The 19,708-nt window shown below is 51.2% G+C and overlaps 1 protein-coding gene across 1 annotated transcript in view; it reads left to right on the top strand.

Moving 5' to 3' along the window:
• The first annotated feature begins 3,729 nt into the window (after positions 1–3,729).
• Positions 3,730–19,708, top strand: part of SMCO4 (single-pass membrane protein with coiled-coil domains 4) — a 63,376-nt gene continuing 47,397 nt past the window's right edge. Inside the window, exons 1-2 of the mRNA XM_060604393.3 lie at positions 3,730–3,897; positions 3,948–4,131. Coding sequence (XP_060460376.3) covers positions 3,730–3,897; positions 3,948–4,131 — 352 coding nt within the window. The remainder of the gene's footprint in view (positions 3,898–3,947; positions 4,132–19,708) is intronic.

Raw genomic sequence — 19,708 nt, 5'->3', positions numbered from 1 at the left:
TGTCATTTGTAAATATCTTCTCCTATTCCACAGGCTGCTTTTAGTTTTGTTGATTCTTTCCGTTGCTGTGCAGAAGGTTTTGATTTGGATGAAGTCCCAATAGTTCATTTTTGCTTTCGTTTCCCTTGTCTCCAGCGATGTGTCCAGTAAGAAGTTGCTACGGCCTTGGTCAAAGAGGTTGCTGCCTGTGTTCTCCTCTAGGATTTTGATTGTTTCCTGTCTCACATTTGGGTCTTTTATCCATCTTGAATTTGTTTTTGTGTATGGTGCAAGAAAGTGGTCCAGTGTCCTTCTTCTGCATGTTGCTGTCCAGTTTTCCCAACACCATTTGTTAAAGAGACTGTCTTTTTTTTTAACGTTTATTTATTTTTGAGACAGAGAGAGACAAAGCATGAACGGGGGAGGGCCAGAGAGAGGGAGACACAGAATCTGAAACAGGCTCCAGGCTCTGAGCTGTCAGCACAGAGCCCGACGCGGGGCTCGAACTCATGGACCGCGAGATCATGACCTGGGCCGAAGTCGGCCGCTTAACCGACTGAGCCACCCAGGCGCCCCATAAAGAGCCTGTCTTTTTTACTTTGGATAGTCTTTCTTGCTTTGTTGAAGATTAGTGGACCATGTTTCCTCTTTTGGATTAGGGAAGTTAAATTTCACCCCTTCCCTAGTTCTAAAAAAGTCTTTCTATAATGTTAGGCTTCTGGAAATTCATATCAGATTTAAGTTCAACGCATAGCTAAAGGGGTTAATTGTTTGACCTCCGTATTCATCTAGGCCTTGGTGGCTTACTTATATGATCTAGGTCTGTTTTCCCCTTTATAAATAGTATCTCTCCTCAGGGTTAGGGTAAGTAGCTTTCCTCTGGGGGAACAGTGTGGATGACCTGAAAAAGACTCACCCTGCCACAAGCACATACACACGTGCGTGTGAGTGTAAGGACACACACAAACACACACATACTTGGTCACTGACCAGACCTCAAATCCAGGGCTTTCTTCCCGGCCGGACACCTCCAGAACCCTGGACACAGATGCAGTCCTGGGAGCGAGGCCTCGTCCCGCATTCTGACCTGTGAAGCTATATGACTGCCAAGTAGACGTGAGGCAGAAAGGGAAACAGAGGCTGGGTGCACGTGACTAGAACAATAGCAACAACTGTGGTAGATGGAGCGACAGTCTACTGAGTCTGCTGAGACCTTAGGGATTGCCCTGGTGTCTGAGATGAAAAAGTGATCATCTCTGGGGTTTTCAGGTTGCATGGACCGGCACCGTTACTGAAACGGCTGGGGGGAGACGGAGGTTGCCAGCTTTTTATTTTGCCAAAAAAATGACCCCAAATCAAAACCCCCAAACTATCACAAATCTAATATTCACTGATATGGGCAAGGACAACATTTAGCTTCGCATTGCTTTCGCTACTCTCGTTTTGCCCCTGGATGGCAAAAACCTCTCCACAGGCCTGCTGCCCTCTGCAGGGGAGCCTGAGACCTCTGTGGTAGAAACTACACGGCAGCCACGGCATGGATGGGCCGAGGGGGCAGGTTCATGGACATAGGCCGCCGACCGCTGCTCCTGGCAGCTGCAGCCAGGCCATGAACCCAGCCTCGGTGTGGAGGGTTCGTACTTCTGCGATTGTCACCGTTCTCCTGCTTCACTGCTTCTAGCATTTATATCCCTGGCACAGCCCGGCACAACATGGCGCATCGCTGACGCACAAGCCAGCGTTTCCTGGTTTATCCCGAGGGTGAGTCCTTGTCCTCTTCACAGCGTCCCACGGGGACCCCAGCGGGGCGTGTCGCCCACAAACCTATCCTCACTGTATTCTCTGTCTTCACAGCATTCCGAGAGAGTGAGGAACAAGGCGTGAGTGATCATCAATCTGCCATGCTCTTGCCACGTTCGCGTATGTCCCAGTGGCCATCGCACATCACATAACCTCGCCCAGGGTCTGTGTGGGAGAGGGCTGCAGCAAGGGCATAGATACCAAGGTAGCATTCCTTAGAGGTCACTAGTGCAACACTGTGTGAGCTTTTCCTTCTTCGACGTGCATTGCAAGATACGGAGCTTTGACTTCTACATTGTGGTGCTTTCACAAAGACACAATAGAGATGTTATGACTAGTAGAATGGAGCATTCGGAGTCACCTTATTAAGGGACTGAATCCTACATCAAATGGCTCTGCTTGCCTCATAAAATTATTCATTAATTTTTAGCAGTGGCCTTGGGAAGTTATGTACATAATATTTAGAGGAAAATGGCATTTACAATTATAATGAATTAAAGCAATCCACACGGTAATACTGTTGCCCCAGTTTGGAACTTGAGGCTTGCGGATTTCATATTTAATGGCCTACCTATCCCCACCAGACCCTCTGCCCCAGTATGTGTGGGGGTATGTACCCACGCCTGTCTCATCTACTAGACCCCAAACGCCTCCAGAGGCAGGGATCTCACCTCACCCATGTTTATTTTCCCCGCCCTTCCAGCACCTATACCACTCAGTAGATGCTCCCTAAATGCTTGTGGAATGAATGAGTCAGTAGTTGCCATTTATTAAACACCTGTGTGTTTCAGGGACTTCACTCCCAGATTGGCTCACCAATTCTTTCTCAGTGCCACCGAGAAGTGTTACTCTCTACGGTTTTCCCCTGAGGGGGGCTGAGGTGCGGAAAGCCCAAGGTGGATGGGCCCGAACTCCAGCCCCACCCCATCTGCTGCCTGGACACTTTCCTCACTGCTGCTTTATGTGCGGAGAGGGAAGCACACAGTCAGAAGTGAAAGCCTCAAGGTGTTGAGACAGGGGCAAAAAGAAACCAGGAAGAGGTAGGAGATTGCAGCGGCCCTCAAACTGTTCTCTGCCTCTGCAATAAAATACTGTTCGTGAAGAGATTGGCCAGGGAAACCCTGCTTGGAAACCTTGTAGGAGAGCCAGCTCTACATCTCTTGGAAAAATCGAGACCAGCTCATTCTTGCTGGTGAGGAGAGGAGGGACTGGAGAGGCCTTGCTCCTAATACCGCAGGTACACAGAACTAATGTTGAACCAAGGCTGTCCTCCGGTGAAAGGTAGCCATTTTTTTTACGTTTCGCCTATAGTCTTTACTACCTACTAGATCAGTAACAATACTAAAAATAGCTACCATTTAGATAGGACAGCATACGTGGGGCGTAGGGGGCAGCTGTGCAAAGCCCTTTACATACAATGCATGATCTCATCTAATCTCACAACCCATTTGACATAGATTTTATTATTCTTAATTTATAGATGAGGTAACTGCGCCCAGGGAGACTAGCTTTCCAGAGATTTCCCAGCTTTTAAGTGGTAGATCTAAAACCTAAGTCTATCTGACTAAAAGCCCTGAATAATATTTAGCTGTGGGCTTTGCATGGCTTTGGTGCTGGTCTGAGGTGGAAATTGTGAATCCCATTTATTCATGCAAAGCTGCGCACGTGTCTGTGTAATTTACAAAAACAAATCCAGGTCAAGATATCCGTCCGCTTCAGGTTTAAAAGCCTACTGTGGAGAGCTGCTCAAATCTCTACTCATTCACTCACTCTTTCGCTCCCTCAACAAGTATTTATTGCGCACTTCGGTATTCCAGGCAGGGCGCCCTCGGAGAGAGAACGTTGAACACCAGAGACCTGGTGTTTTGCTCCCCTGCCCTCCGCCCCTTCTTCGATTGTACGACCTCGTGGCGACGCTTTCAGAGAAGCAGGAAATGTGTCAGCCCGGGGATGACCTGTACCGGCGGTGCCCAGCGGCTGGGTGGTCAGGGCAGGCTCCCCGGAGGCGGCGGCGGCCCGGGCCCGGCACGCGGGACCGGTAAGGCGACCCTGCCTAATGGGCTCGGAAACAAGCGTTGGGGCCCGACCGGGCCGAGGGCGGGGCCCGGGGCGAAGGCGGTGGGCTGAGGCCGAGGTCCGGGCGGGGGCGGCCGGCGAGTTAGGGTTAGGGCGAGAGGATTCGGCTTCCCGGCGGCAGAGGGCGCCTGGCGCTGCGGTCCGGCGCGCCGGAGCCGCCCGCGCGGGCGCCGAGAGGAGAGGCGAGGCGAGGCGGGGAGCGCGAGCGACGGCGGCCACTGCCACGTATTCCCGGCAGTGGCGGCGGCGGCGGCGGTGGCGGCGGCACGGGAGGAGGTGAGCGGCGCCGGCGCCCGCGGGCAGGTGGGCAGGGAGAGGCGCGGCGGCGCGGCGGGCGGGCGGGCGCGGGGATCGGGCACCGGGCACCGGGCACCGGGAGGGGGTGCCGGCGCCGGGACAGCGCGGTTCCCGCCACGCCGGCTCCGCCTCCGCGCCGGGCTGCCGGCCGCGGCCCGGGCGCGGAGCCGGTCCCGAGCGCAACTCGTGCCGGCGGGGCGGGCGGGGGCACAGGGGACGCGAGCCCGCCCGCCAGTCGCCGCTCCGGACGGGAATCCCCGCCGCGGCGGGAACGGGGCCGCGGCCGGAAAAGTTGGGGCGGACCGCCTGCCCGCGTGGGCCGGGCGGGAAGTGCGGTTGCGGAGCGGACCCCGGGGGGCGCAGGGACGCGGTGAGAGGGGGTCCCGGGCTGGACGCAGGGCAGCCGGGAGGGCCCCGTTTGGGAAGGCGGGAGATGCAGATCCTCGGAGGGCCGGGAGAAAGGGGATGCGTTCTGGGTCTCCCGCTGCAGTGGGCAAGTGTCCGGCCGGGAGCCCTGCGGGTGAGGAGGGAGCGAGGGAGGCCCTACCGGGGGGGTTGGGGGGGGGGCGGCGGTGAGCACTAGGGACCGGAGGCGAGTCGGTGCGGGGTGGGCTTTGCCTACCCTCTACCTCCCTTGGGGCAGACCCTGAGAGAGGGGTCAGGCTCAGAGAGTTGGGGACACCCCCGCTGGCGTCTGAAGACCGGATGGGGGAGTTCCTGTAAGGACTGCGGGAGGGAGCTGATCGTCGCTTCCTCCACTGCTTGGGTCAGGTACCGCCCCTCCCCATCTGTCAGGTTCACCTCCCCGACTGCAGTGCTTTTGTCCTGGGGAAGTTGAGGAGGGATCCCTGAGTGGATGAGGTATTTAGGGGTTCCAAGGTGAGCAGGACAGGACGGTATGAAATCCTAACTGTCGCAGAGAGCTGGCTGATCTCCTCCCACATCCACCCACCCCATTCCCTCTCTGGAGGACGCGTCAGGGATTCCCTGGCTTGGGCTAGCAGGTCCTCAAAGCCCAGCAGCACATCTACTCAGAGGGTCCTGGATATCCTGAAGGGAAATAGGAAGTGTCCCTTTATTCTCTGGCTGAGGCTCGTTATTTCAGAAACAAGTGGTTCTGGAGATGTGGGATGCTTTATTAGAACAACCTGTGTGGTGCCCCTTGGCAACAGCTATGACTCATGTTGGCTTTTTTTTCTTTTTTCAAATAAACTTTGTATTCAGGACACAAGTGTGCTAGGTCATTTGCAACTGATAGAGCTGGAGACCCACACTGTGGGCCTTTTGAGCCCTAGTTCTAGTCCTAGGGTATATTACCAAGGAGTATGATCTTTGATGAGTCCTCTCTGGGCCTCAGTTTCCTTTTCTCTGAAGTGGGGTAAAGACAGAGCTAGACGATCTGATGGAGTCAGAAGAGAGACTGAAACGTTTCTCCTTGTGAGACTAGATCAGTCACACAAAGTCAGCCTCAGCCTATTATAAAGAAATTAGGATGGACTTACGGACAGATAAGATGCAAGGAGGATTGCAAAAAGCAAAAGAGAATAAAATCAACATAATTGGTACGAGATGTCTAGTGTGAATACTGTTGTCATGCAGGCAATTCGTGTACATGGCTGGCCAGAGGTCTTTACTAGAAAGTTGCTAACTCTTCTTTAAAAAAAAAAATCATGTATGTCTTACCTGCGGACCTGAATTTTTTCTTTGGTTTTAACCTCCAAGCCCGGAGTGGATGCTCGGTTTGGCTGGTTTTGCTGGAGCCTTATTCGAAGAACATCCCCAGGATGAGATCCCCAGCAACTCTTATGGCCATAGTACTAAAGATCTCCTTCTGTCTGACACTGGGATCCATGTATCACCAGACTTCTGTCAGCTTTTTCACTGTGGCTTGAGAAGTCGTCAGCTGATGCCTGTTATGTCTGGCATTTCTGAAATTCCCAGATTTCTTTTCAAGTGAGTGTAATTCATAGGCACACGGTTCATTAGATGCAGCACATTAAAAATAACCTGAAATAATAATGTGTCCACTCCATCCTTATCCCCCAGACCCCCTGGGCAAACCTCTCACTAGAACTTCTAGGTCACCCGCTGGCTATCTTGTTTGGATGCTGGGCCAAACAGCACATTAATGATTAAGCCATGATGCTGGAAGGAGAGGAAGATTTTTTTTTTTTTTTTTTTGTATTTTATCATAACCGAATGCTCCTTGTCCTTCTCTTCCATTAGCTTTCAAAATCCATATCGGGTTTGACCACATCATTTTCAGTAATCCTTTTTTTGTCAGTTTCTTGGAAGCTGCAGTTAGTGGTTATCTCTGAGTTTGAAGTGGTAAAATTATATCTTCTCCAACAAGTAAAGGCTTAACTAATTAGATTGGATTTTTAAAATATCTGTAGTGTGTATATATATGTGTGTGTGTGCCTGTCTGTGTGTATGCTATTAAATTAATGAAAATTATGATGCTAATAATAGTAACTATTTGAGTCACTACCATTTATCAGACACTGGGAGGTGAGAAAACAAACCTCAGGAAGAGCATAACTGTAAGTGTTGTAGCCGGTTTGCACTATGATCTTTGAAACCGAATAGCCTTTTTGTAATAGTGGAGAGGAATTCTTAGCTATCCTACAGGGTTGTGATATTAAATGAGATAATGTATGTGAAAAGCAATGTGTGAACTGTAAAGTAGCCTCCAGCCCAGGACAGTATTTTAACATAAGCACTTGGGGACACTAGAAGCTTGAGGCCGTGAGTCTTGGTATGTATGTGGCAGGCCTGGGTGTGCCACCTGAGCCCATCCCCTGACCCCTCCGAGCCTGGTCTCCTCATATGTAAAATCAGGATCACTGCGTTACATTAAATGAGATATATTGGGCGGGGGGGTTGCTCAGTAAAGGTTGGCATTCACCCTTTTCTCTCCCCTTGCTTACAGGCACTTGGGATAATGGGATTGATTAAATCTTCCAGTAGGAATTGTCCTCAAGGGAAAAAGGCTTTTATGGTACATTTGTGTACTTATGAATAATTCTTCCAGCTTTTGCCTTCCCACCCCAACGCCCAGTGCACACAGTGAATATTCCAGGCCCTGCCATCGTCTAAAAGGGAGAACAAAACCAGAAGCCAGAGAGGACAGTCTTTGATAGAAGGTTGAAGATGGATGAGGCTAGTTTCCCTTTGCCAATTTTGTGCCCTGTCTCCTTTTTATTCATTTTATTGGACAGGGAAAGGATACTGAGTTTGAGGAGGTTTCTAGCTGGAAGGAGGCAGTGGAAGAGGTATAGTGTAAGGTGGGGCCAGGGCGGGTAAGGGCTGGGCAGGAGACGGGAGAGGCGAATCTGACCGTACAAGCTGGAAAGTTGGTGTGGGGGAATCTCTGTTAGGTGTAGGATTTGGCTAAGTACAGGGCCAGTTTCCATCTCGTCCTATAAGGCTCTCTTGTGGGGCTTTGAAGTTTTTGTGCTCTAGGCAGATTTTGACCGGTTGTGGTGGCATCATAAATGAGTTTCCATAGTAAGTTGTATGCTGAAAAGGAAATTAAATTCCAAGAGGGTGTTTGTTGTGACTGATGCCAGACTTTTTCTGAGAATTTTATTAAGATTCAGCCCGCCTATAAAAGCACTTTTTAGTTCTCTGAAGATATTAATTAAGGAAGAGTTTTTTTTTTTTTTTAATAGAAGTGTCTCCTTTGTGAGCTTTTGAAATGTAATCTTCCTAATCTTTGAAACGGATGAAGTCCAAAAAATCATAGAGCTATATATTTTAAGACATTTCCTCCCCAAAGTAATATTTTCCTTCTCTTCCTGTTCCTTCCCTCCTCTGGCATTATTTTGATAGTTAATTTTGGTTTCTTTCACATTTGGTTGTTGATGACCGTTCATTTCTAGATCTCTAATGTGCCTCCTTTGCCCCTGAGTTCGTGGGTAGTCGTTCATTATGATAGAGGTGGCAAAACACAGACTCCTGAGCTGGCTGGGAAACAGGTCGAGTCAACATCGTCATGGTTCTTGAAGAGTGAGGCTGTCTGTAACTTGGATTTAATCCTCACGGCAGCTCTGGGGGGTCGATTGTGCTGTCCTCAGCGCACAGATGAGGAGATGGGCCCAGGAACACGTGTGCGTCCACGTAGCCAGCCAAGGGTTAGCCCGGGTCTTCGGTGACCTGTGTGACTCCAGGACCTGTGCAGGCAGAGGCCTCGCCATCTCTGACAGGGTCGGACTGTGTCCTATAGGCTGGGGGTTCTCATGTAGGGAGAGCGGGTCAGGTGGGGCGTGAAGTTGGGACTGGAGAAATGAGTCCATCAGAGTTCCTGGACTGATGAGTCCATCAGAGTTCGTGATGGGGCATGAACTGGAGACATGAGGACAGTGGCGGTGGTGATACTGAACGGGGACATGTCGGGATGATAGCGCTTTGTCCCTTTGGGTATGGACACTGAGAGAAGGAGGAACCAAATCCTAGCCATTCTTATCTCTCCTCACCCCTCCCCGTTGGAGCTCTGGTCCACATGCTGGGCATTGGAGACACTGACCCTTGGTAGACTGAAAGCAGCCTCTGCAGAAACCAAAATTGCCCCTTTGGTCTCTTTTGACAGCTAGGGAAAGGTGCCCGACTGAAACCTGAAAGCGCCTTCCCCTCTCTTTGCCCATCACCTAGCCTTAATCATTTCTGCCTTTCCAGGAGCATCTCAGAGGATGGAATTCAGGTTCCTCTGACACTGATACCATTCAGGGAAATGCTGGTTTGAGCATTCAAGCAAAGTGAAAAGCATCAAAGGGAAAAGGCCCCCAGAGAAGGAAACCTACCTGGGACGGAGTCTGCGCCCCACTCTTCCCTGGTAGACTCAGTGGACCCACCAGGGCCTCCGTTCTGGCTGTTCCCCAGGAGTTGGTCTGCCTCTAGGTAGGGGTGACTTGTGGTCACCAAGCATGCAGGGGCTGGCCGGGGAATGGGAGGGAGGGTGAGTGAGTTCACAGTGGTGGCCAGCTCTGAGAGATGAGACCACCTCTCCCCTGAAGGGTGCAGACTCAGCAGGGAACCACGCCATACTCCGGTGAATCGGTGAATCGGAGGCAGAGCAAGGGGAGATGGCTGGTCCTGGTGGCTGGTGTCCACATGTTCCTGTCAGAGGATGCAGTGTCTCCACGTCAGGAATATGCTGGTCTCATGCACTCTCCCTTATTTAGTGCCAGCCTCTATGATAAACTTGCTTGGGCTCCCGTTTTCCAGACTGCATAACACCCATGCCCTTTAGTTTCTTCTTGCTAGGCTAAGCCAGTTGATCAGGTTTGGGCTTTATTTGCGCTTTTTCCTCACTGTAAGGAGGCCAAGGGTTACCTTTATTGGACTGCTGCTTCCTGGCACCTGCCATCACAAGTCGTCTCTGCCTTGAGTCCCTGCAGAAGATTCAGCTCCCTGACTTTCTGCTTGATGGTCACCTCCTTCCCTCCAAGATGGAACCACTTTTCATTGCCCCGAGGGCACCTTTTGGGGTCCGCCTTAGCTGTGGACAGTTAGAGTGCCCATGAGCTTGTCTGCTGCACTAACAGGGTACTTGTTTAATGGAAAAACATTTTTGCCTGGGGATGGCAGCTGTCACACCTGCTTCTTGAACATTATGACCGAAGCAAAGCCCCTTTGTTGGTTTTTGTTTTGCTTCGTGTTTAGCTGTGCCTGTGTGTTTGGGGTGTTTGTTTTAATTATTACCGGGAAGCAAAAAAGATATTTATCAAATGTTTGGATCTACAGAAGTGCTACTGCTGGCAAGCAGAAAGAATAAATATATATTTAGCCGGGCTCCCATTGATTTATCTCTCCTTTTTTCCACATTGTTGCTGTTTTGTTGGCAGAACCGGCTGATTTGTATACCGGTTCAGTTTGGATTTCAGTAGCGAGTGTTGAAAGATGCTTGGGCTGTTTGCCTAAGTGGAGGGGCTCCAGGGAGTGAGTCTGGGGTTGACCATCTCGGCCCTCCCTGTGCTCCCAGGAGCCTGGCGCATGGATGACTTTGTGGGGAAGGCGGAATTTGGCCAGGTCGCTTCCTCCTAGCAGCAGTCCTGGCCTCTCCTCTGCTGTCGGAAAGAGGGAATAGTCCCTTAGTTTTGGCTTTCTCTTTTCTCATCCTGTGGGGGTGAGAGGGAGGAAAGGGTTAGGATAGTGAGTTTTAGAGCCCAGCAGGCTCGGGGTAGGCTCAGCCGAGATGCAGCTTCCACAGAACTTTTACAGATGTTTCCCTTGTCTCCCACCCTTCCCTTCTTCCCCGTTGCTCCCGATCCAGTCTGCCCTCAGTGGCTTAGAAATTGGACTTGAACTTCCTCCATCAGTCTTGGGAAGACCTTGGAGCGGGGCACCCAAACTTGTTCAGATGGGTGCGGCCGTTGTGCACCAGAAGGAAAATCCTGTTTGGCCGTTGTTCTCTTTTAGTCAGTTGAGTTGCTTTTTTCTTAGATAGTAGAAGTGACACATGAATCTGGGAGGCCCTTGCACCCCTCCCCCACAGACGGCCTCTCTGCCAGGTCCTCAGAAATCACCAGTCTTAGCAGTTTGTTGTGTATCCTAAAACTGCCCGTCAGCCCACATAGACACAGATGCATGCAGTTTTGTTTCTTGTGTGAGCATACACTGATTCCACCCTATCTCCTCCCTGTATCTTTCTCTCTTCACCTAATGTATTTTCTAGATCCTTTTCTGCATGTGGCTCTTCTCTCTTAGTTTGTCTCTTTTGCATCTACAAAATATTTTATAGCACAGCCTATGTCCTGATTTACCAGTCGGCCCACTATTCGTAGACGTGTAACCTAACTCATTGGTTTTGCTACTGTATCTTCATACGTACCTGTCGTTAGGCACACATACATGTGGTTCTCTGGGAGCGGAATTGCTGTGTCAGCGGTCGGACACGTTTAAACTGTTCCAGCGTGCTCTCAAGGGCTGGACTGGTCTAAATTACCAGCAGTGTAGGAGGCGGCCCGTTTCGCCATGCGCTGGCCTCCTTCCAGGTGAAAGAAATGGGTAGTGTTAGTAGGCATCGCATTGCTTATTGGTGAGGCGGTGAGACTCATCGTGTGGTGTTTGGATCTTAGTGGCCAAGTTCGTCGGAACCTGGGAGGGTGAGGGAGCCACGCTCTCAAGGACCGACACTCTGCTCACACTCCGGTGTGAGCGTCCGGCCAACAGGGGTGTCAACGTGGCCCTGGAAGCAGACGCTTCAGGTTGCGCACTCTCTCTGCTTTCCCCAGAGGCTCGGTTCTGTCATAGAGCACTTTCATTTCGGTGTAACCTGCCAGAGTATTTCCGTGAACCTCTCCCGGAGGAGGCAAGCGTGTGTAAGTGGCACCTTGAGACCGGTGTCTGCATTGCCGAGGCAGGGATTCGAGGCTGGAGAGCTGAACTGGGAGAACATTTAAAGATTGTGTGCCGGAAAATCAGCTGCTCTTGTTTCTGGAATGGCCTCCATGAATGTGGGGAAGCAAGATTCTGTGCACGGCGGGTCTTTTCCTCCAGCATGTGGTGGTCTCCCTCTGTCCTGGCTCCTTGTGGGACTATCACGATGGTTTACCTCTTAGCGGGGTGCTTTGGGGAGAAGCCGTGGTTCCTTGGAAGATGTTCCGGGGGCCTGACCTGGTGGAGGAGGCATCTAGAGACCCCCACGAAGGAATTCACTGGGCAAGTCCCTGCAGGCCGAGCCATCTGGTGGGCTTTGGGAAGCTCTGGATTACTGGCTGACAGTGTTCTTTACCCGCCGTTCAGAGGGGGGCCAGAGAGGAATGATGGAGGAGGCAGCCTAGGGTGGTGCAGAGGCTCTACGGTCAGCCAAGCTCGGTGCCAGCCTCCGCTTAGCCACTTATGGCCGTGTGAGTTAAACAAAGTTGTATTTCCTCCCTGGGCTTCAGTATGCTCATCTGTAAACCCGGGATAATATCAGTGCCTGCCTCACAGGGTTGTTGCGAGCATACAGAGAGTGATATTGGTAAAGCTCTCAGCACATTACCTAATAGGTAGTAAAAAACTGTGATATATGTCCCCTTTCCTTAATAAATGTTTATAAATGCATGAATGCATATTACATTTGCTAAATATAAAAATGCAACTGGTGTAGCGGTTGTAAAGGGGGGGTCAGGAGATCAGTAGTGACTAGAGCCAGATTGGGGTCACTTAGGGCTGTGGGAGTAAAGAAAGAGGGAAGACAGGGGGCTTTGGTGGGGAAATTTTGGTGGGGCAGGACACCAAGTGTGACTTCTCTCCTTACACCAGACCTGCTGTGAAACCCCAAAGCCCTCATGCAGAGACCTTTTTTTTTTTTTAAGGTAGACTGAGTGCTGGGGGCTCCTTAGTCCAACTTTTCCCACTTGTCTGGGAGGAGGCTGAGTGGAGGCCGAGAGGTAAAACGTCTTCCCCATGTCACACTGCTGGTAATTTCAGAGTGGAGATGGGGTCCAGGTCTCCTCCTCTGTGGGGTCCAGACTCTTCCCCCTCTTCTCTACACTGCCACATACTGCCTGCTTCTAGGTGTGGGAATAGAGAGCTGCATTCATAGGTCTGCCATAGGCTCCTCCCAAGCCCCTTGTGAGATGAGTTCACTGAAGTACAGAGAGGGAAAGTCAAGTATAGCCCCAGGTGAGGCAGGGCTGGGATTCAGACTCAGATCCGCCTGGCTCCAAAGCTCATTCTTTTACCTTCTACCCGGTTACGTTGCTAATGGTGCTGGCCCCCAGTTGGTGTCTGTGCGGGTTTCATACCCCTGATCACCTATAATTGCACTCCTCAGAGAGTGATGTCCACACACACACGTGTGTGTGTGTGTGTATGTGTGTGTGTGTGTGTGTGTGTATGCGTATGCATGTTTGTGTATGACAGCAACTTCATTTGAAATCCCCAATATGCTTGAGGATTCATGCAGACCGGAGGTCTGAGACCTGCAGGTTGAGTATGAAAAAGGCTGTACGAAGACCGCCAAAGCAGGCGAGGCCTCAGAAGTCCAGAGGGAAAAAGGAAACTTCACTCTCGGGAGCCAGGCTTAGTGTATGAGTTTGTTGTCTGTAGGCCTGGGAGGAACAGAGCCGCCCGGCAGGGACAGGGATGGGACCTGGGCAGACTGCATGCTTGCAGTTTATGTTTACTTATTTTGGGGAGAGAGGGAGAGACAGAGCATGAGTTGGGGGAGGGGCAGAGAGAGAGGGAGACACAGAATCCGAAGCAGGCTCCAGGCTCTGAGCTGTCCGCACAGAGCCCGATGCGGGGCTCGAACCCATGAACCGCGGGATCATGACCTGCTGAAGTCAGATGCCCAACCGACTGAGCCACCCAGGTGCCCCAAATGCACCTTTCAATTTTAGGTGAGGACACTGAAACCCAGGGGTAAGCCACCCTGTTCAGGGTCATATCCCTCGTTGAGGGACAGCAAGCCCAGGGCCTACCCTTCCCGCCCCTCCACATGTGCGGTTAGTGATCACTGCGTGTGTCAGCTATCCTGAGGGCTATTGTGACACCGAGCACTGGAGGAGCTCAGTATCATTTGTCAAATGAGCAAACAAGGTCCCAGTTCAATTCTGGTCCTGGCTTTTCTGTCTCTAAGCAAAGTCAGAGCATTTGCCCTCTCAGTTTTGCCCTCTGTAGGATGGGTACAACATCTCTGCCTCTCTTCTAAGCTTATCTTCATTGACTCAGAATTCATTCAGCAAATATTTATTGAGGAGTGCTTATTGAGTGCCAGACCCTCTTCTGAGTACTGGGCACTTTGCACTGAACAAAAGAAGCTAAAATTGTGTTCTTTTCTAATGAGGGGCGACAGATAAGAAATGATTACAACTCACGGTCTGTGTATGACTTTCCTGGGGCTGCTGGGATCAAGCCCCACGAACTGGATGGCTCAAACAACGGTAATTCATTCTCTTACGGTTCTGGAGGCTCCGAGAGGGAATTCAAGGTTCTGGTGGTTGCAGGCAGGCTTTGGTGTTAGTTTATGGCAGCATAACACTGCTCCCTGCTTCTGCCCCCATGTGGCCGTCTCAGGTTTTCTGAAGAACACTAGTCATTGCATTGGGCCGCCTGCACTCCAGTGTGTCGTCATCTGAAATGATTACTTCTGCAAAGACCCATTTCCAAATGCAGTCATGTTCTGTGGTTCCAGGTGGATATGGATTTGGCGGGCGGAGGGGACACTGTTTAACCCAGAGCGATAGGTGAAGTGGCGATCACCACTGAAAAAGCAGGAGGTGTGCCAAGGACAGGGGTCTGGTGGTGAGGTGTCGATCAGGCAGGCCCTGCTGAGAAGGTGGTGTTTGAGCTTCCGGGGGGAAAGGGGGGGGGGGGCGGCGCCGAGCTGCCGTGTGGAGGGGCAGCAGAGGCCTTGAGGTGGGTACGTGCACCTGCCCGGACCGTGCGGGATGGTGCGGGGACAGTGTGGCCCGAGTGCCTCAGTCCTTTGTGCGCGCGTGTGTGAGACAGGAGAACGTGAGGGCCGAGGGGTACGTGGGGGCATCCAGGATCTCCTTGCAGCTCTTTGCCTGTCTTCGCGAGGACTTTGGCCTTTTGCTCTCTTGCGATGGGAGCCACAGTTGTGGTTGGAGCATGAGCTGAAGCAGGACTGACATGGAGCAGCTCACATAGGGAGTGTTCCAGATTCACATGGCCATTGCAGGATGTGTGAACCCACCCAGATATTCTGTGGCAACTGTTTTCTCTGCGATTTCTTTTTTAAGTGTCAGGGTTCTGTTGGCCCTTGATCCACTGCCCTTTCCAGGCTGTTCTTGGTCCTTCTAGATGTCTTTGACCCACCCACCTCCCCACACTTAAACCACAAGCACATGGAAGAGAAAGTAGGCAGACAAGGCTGGGGGTGGCCGGCCCTGTGTGTGTGTCAGCCCTGCTGGGAGCTGCTTATTCTCCGCTAGCCTGGGGCCTGCCTGGTGAACGCTAGGCCTGCGTTAAGGTGTTGATCACCCCGGCAGATTTAGAAAATGCTGAGGTCAGTGTGTGAGCTCAGTGTGTTCAGCTCCGCGGATCCTTCCGTGGATAAAGTCACCACGCTGTGAAAAGAGTCGAGTCAGCTCCCTTGGGCAGGAGGCCGCATTTGGCCTTGAAAATACAGGGCAGGGAGGCATGCCCAAAAGTACCTGTGGAGAGACAGACGAGCCATCCTAAGGTCCTAGCCCAGGGGCCTGGGGCCCTGGCTGCTGCCTGCTCTGTAAGTGGCCCACAAAGTTTTACCCATTGTTCTTCTTATTTGCCATAAAAACACTTAGGCCTGCCATCTGGACATCATAGAAAAGGAACTCCAGGCGGTGGCTTGTCTTCAACACGCCTGGCCTGATGGCCCGAGGCCTGTGCTGGTTTTTGGTTCGCGGGGCTGCTGGAGGAATCCTACTTCGGATTCTTGGCGTCAGAGCCGAAGGGAAATCTCCTTATCTGGCTGATATTTAATTTCCTCTTTGGGCCTCGCAAGGAAAGGGCCTGGCCTGTATGTGATGAGGGGCCCCCGAGAAGTGGGCTGTGCACGGGCGGCCCGATTTCAGGCCCTCTTCCCTGCCTCCACCTGCCGGGGTAGTGCCCCAAGCAGCCCACAGGGAGGTCACCTGGGAGGCGGGGGGTGGGGGTGGGGGGGCGCTGCCTTCCCTCTGGGGAAGCACCACTTCAGAAGATAATTCTGTGTGAGCAGAGATGGTGATCGAACTCCCCAGTGCCAGGAGCAGCCACTCTTCTGTAGGATTTCAGGAGTTGCCTTTGGGCACCACTGGCTCATTGCCCCCATCACCCCCCTCCCCCTCCCTTGCCAAACAAAACATACACCCATACAAAATGAAAGTTGCGAAGTCTCTTCCTGGCTAGAAAATGAACATTAAAAGGTGTTTTGTGAGATTGTAATTCCTCCTGCAGAGTTATTTCTGGGGGTGCTATCCCCAGCACATCAAAAGCACTTCCTGGGAGGAGGTGCCTTTTAAATTCTGCAGCCTTCTCTGCCAGACGCTGCAGGACGTTTGACTCAAGTAGCACCCCCAGAAAGTCTGGGGTCTGGCCTTGCGAGAGGTGGAGGCCCTGCCTGAGTGGGAGCCGGAAGAGCTGTTCCCATGAAACCGCTTCCTTGTCCTGTTTCGGGGCAGGGGGTGGGGGTGGGGCTTTATCTCTGTGCTGACATGCCCCAAGCACAAGCACGTACTAAGTAAATACTTGTTGATGGGCAGGATCTACTGGATGCCAGCCCTGACCTCTTTTGCTGGGCTCTGAGCAGGCAGCAGTGTGCTGTGAGTTAGCCCAGAGCCCCGACAGCTCCGTCTACTGGACCGTCTTACAGCCATGGCCTTGGGGACGTCGTTTGCTTGCTTCCTTGGGCCTCAGTTGTCTCATCTTCCACCCGGGGGTTGGATGAAATGGTTGGAATGAGAGCCTTCTTGGCTCCCCTCCTTTGGTGCCTTCCTGCCCCCCCTGCCCCTGGGATGCAGGGGTCCTGGACTGATCTGCCTGCACCATTCCCCCTGGTCACAGTGGGAGCTCCCTGGGGACAGCAAGAACATGAGCTCTTTGTCCCTGAGAGCCCGACATGTGCAGCACTTCCATAGAGCTCCCGTGTGGCCTTCGTCCTGCTTGGCCAGACCCCCGCAGCACTCACTTTCGGGGTGAACTTTGATGGGGGAGGGAAGAACAGCTGGCAGGGGATTTGGCCTGAATCTCTAGCCTCGCTCTGGAAGCAGGTGTCTCCAGTGGTTCACCATGAGTTCCTCGCTCCTGTCTCAGGTTTCGTGCAACCTTTACCCTCACTTTGAACAAAGTCCCTTTATTTCTGGCTGTTGTTATGAGAATTGTTTTTGCAGTTACTGGTAAGGCAGAAAAGAATGGATCATGACTACAGAATTGTATAAGTTTTACATTCCAAATTTAAGAACTGTCCGTGCATAGGAAAAATACTTTGTGGAACTTTATTTCGGAGATTATTCCTGGATTTTGGTATAATAGGAAATGTTTTTAACCTATTACCTTTATAATAAAAACTATTAAAATTACGATAAGTAATAAATAAATTAGAATTTAATATGTGATAGCCACTGTAAGAACTTGCCATTATATCTTATTTAATTCTCACTATGTAAGATCCTTTTTTTAAAAATACACGTTAACCTGGGGCGCCTGTATGGCTCAGTCGGTCAAGGGTCCAACTCCTGATTTCAGTTCAGGTCATGCTCTCATGGTTTGTGGGATCAAGCCCCACATCAGACTCGGAGCTGACAGCACAGAGCCTGCTTGGGATTTTCTCTCTCTCTCTCTCTCTGACCCTTCCCTGCTACACTCACTCTTTCTCTCTCTCAAATAAATAAATAAACATTAATAAAAACCCCGTTAACCTATTTTTTAAATTGTGGTAGAATATATATAACATGAAATTTACCTTTTTAACCATTTTTAAATCTACAGTTCTGTGGCATTAAGTACATTTGCTGTGGGATCCCTTTCTTTAGCTCCTTAATGTTATAAATGAGGAAGCTAAAACTTAGAAAGCAAAGTTGCTTGCCTCAGGTCACAGAGAATAAGAAGTTCCAGAAGTAGGATTTGAACCCAGGACTCTGAGACTCAGCGCTCTGGGATTTCTGGTTAGTGGTTATTGGGCTCCATGGTTTCTTACCTTGCCCCATGTTCACCATTTCTTTGCAGAAAACCAGCTCACTCATGTGCATCTCTCGTTGAAAAGTTCTAGCATTGGGTTTCGCGTTTTGTCAGGGAGGTAGCTGATCAGTCCGGCTCAGGGTGTGTGTGGCTGATGCAGGTGCCACCTGTTGATGGACACTAGGGTTGATGAAGGTTGAAGTGTATATGCCACTGTGTTGGGAAAGGGTGGGTGTTGGACTTCTTCCAGAAGGTTTTTGTAGCGGGGGCCCCAGGGCTCGGGTACCTGGCCTCATCCGGTCTGAGCTTGGAGTTAGAAGGTCTCTGCGTTTTAGTGCTTATGTTGCCTTGTGGGTGACATGCTTTGGCCTCAGTTTCCTCATTTTTTAAAAAACGTATTTACCCATTTTTGAGAGAGGGAGAGAGGGAACCAGCAGGGAAGGGGCAGAGAGAGAAGGGGACAGAGGATCTGAAGTGGGCTCTGTGCTGACAGCAGAGAGCCTGTAGTGGGGCTTGAACTCAACGAAACCATGAGATCATGACCCGAGCCAAAATCAAGAGTCGGACACCCGACTGAGCCACTCAGGCACCCCAGTTTCCTCATTTCTAAGTGGGTGGGAAAGACGCTTGTTTGGCTTGCCTGCCATGATTGTAGATGATTACATGCCACGATGTGGGGGAAAGTGCCAGGTAGACTAGGGGGCTGTCAGGCAGCTTTCTATGATGGGCATTTTGAGTGTACCCTGGTAGAGGGGAGTGTCCGGGGCCGACCCTGGAGCCCTGAGGAGGATGGATTGGAAGGTGAAGAGTGGCAGGTTTGCCTTGCTCTGTTTTCTTTCGTTTTTGCCATCAGCTTGTTTCCATCACTGTCGCCTAGCTGGTGAAGCACCAGTGTTCCATTGTTTGCTTAGTACTACAGGTTGGCGGGCTCCGAGATTTTCTAGAGTGTGTCTCTCTCAAGGCCCTTGGATTCACCCTCCCCGAGACTCGAGACTCCCGTCTCTGTGGTGAGATGAACTGTAACGTCAGAGATCATTTTTGTAGCCATGTGATCATTGAAGGTATACAGCAACGTTCCCTGGGCCTTGTCTGTCTTCCTCGTCTTTACAGCAGATATCAGTTTGTCTTTCCATCCTCCGATCTTGAGTGGCCAAGCATATGGGCTGGGATGCGGAAGACGCACTGGTGGGGGAAGGAGCTCACTTTCTCATGGCAGGTGCAGTGTCTGTCCTGGCCGCACTAACACACTGTGCACTGTGCAAGACCCTGGGTGCAATCTTGAGGTAAAGAAGGTGCGGTCTTACTCTCAAAGAAGCCACCGTCTCATGGGGAAGATACATATACTCAGGACACAATTATGAGGGCGAGCATAGGTAGCTTGACGAGTAACTGTCACAAGAGGTATAGGCTTTTGTCTAAATGAATGAAAATGTATTGTTTGGGACTGATCAGAGGTGACTAGGTTTCCTGTCTAGCCATCCCCACAATAGTTTTTTGAGTCATTGCTGTGTCCTTGCATGTTTCATCTGATAAGAAAGCCAGGGGTCTGTGCTGGGTCTGCCAAAGTTGTGGCCCTGTCTCACTGTCCACTTGTTTCTGGCTTTGAGAACGGTCCTCGAAGACTAAGTAGGTCACGGATATCTATTTTGAACCGAGCGTGGCTGGACTGCATGGCCATTTAATTTCCGGATCAAATCCTGTTGGACTTGTTTATCCAGGAGACTGGCAGCGAGCACTCTCTGGTTGGTTGTGCGGTGTATTTATAAAGTGTGAAGAGTCTGGAGGTAACGAGACACTCCACTTATCTATTCCTGCAGGAGAGCGGTGGGTCCGTGGAGAGGTTTCAGAAACCGTCAGGAAGCCGAGGGCATATCGTCGTTCCACCCCGCTTCTTTGAATTTTCTGAAAATTGTTGATCCTCACGAACTTCATGGAACCTTTTTCTTTTAAGAAATCCCATTTAATT

Source organism: Panthera onca, chromosome D1, assembly GCF_046562875.1.
Source record: "Panthera onca isolate mPanOnc1 chromosome D1, mPanOnc1 haplotype 2, whole genome shotgun sequence".
NCBI lineage: Eukaryota > Metazoa > Chordata > Mammalia > Carnivora > Felidae > Panthera > Panthera onca.
The sequence above is the reverse complement of the archived record's forward strand: the minus strand, read 5'-3'. Positions and strand labels throughout refer to the sequence as shown.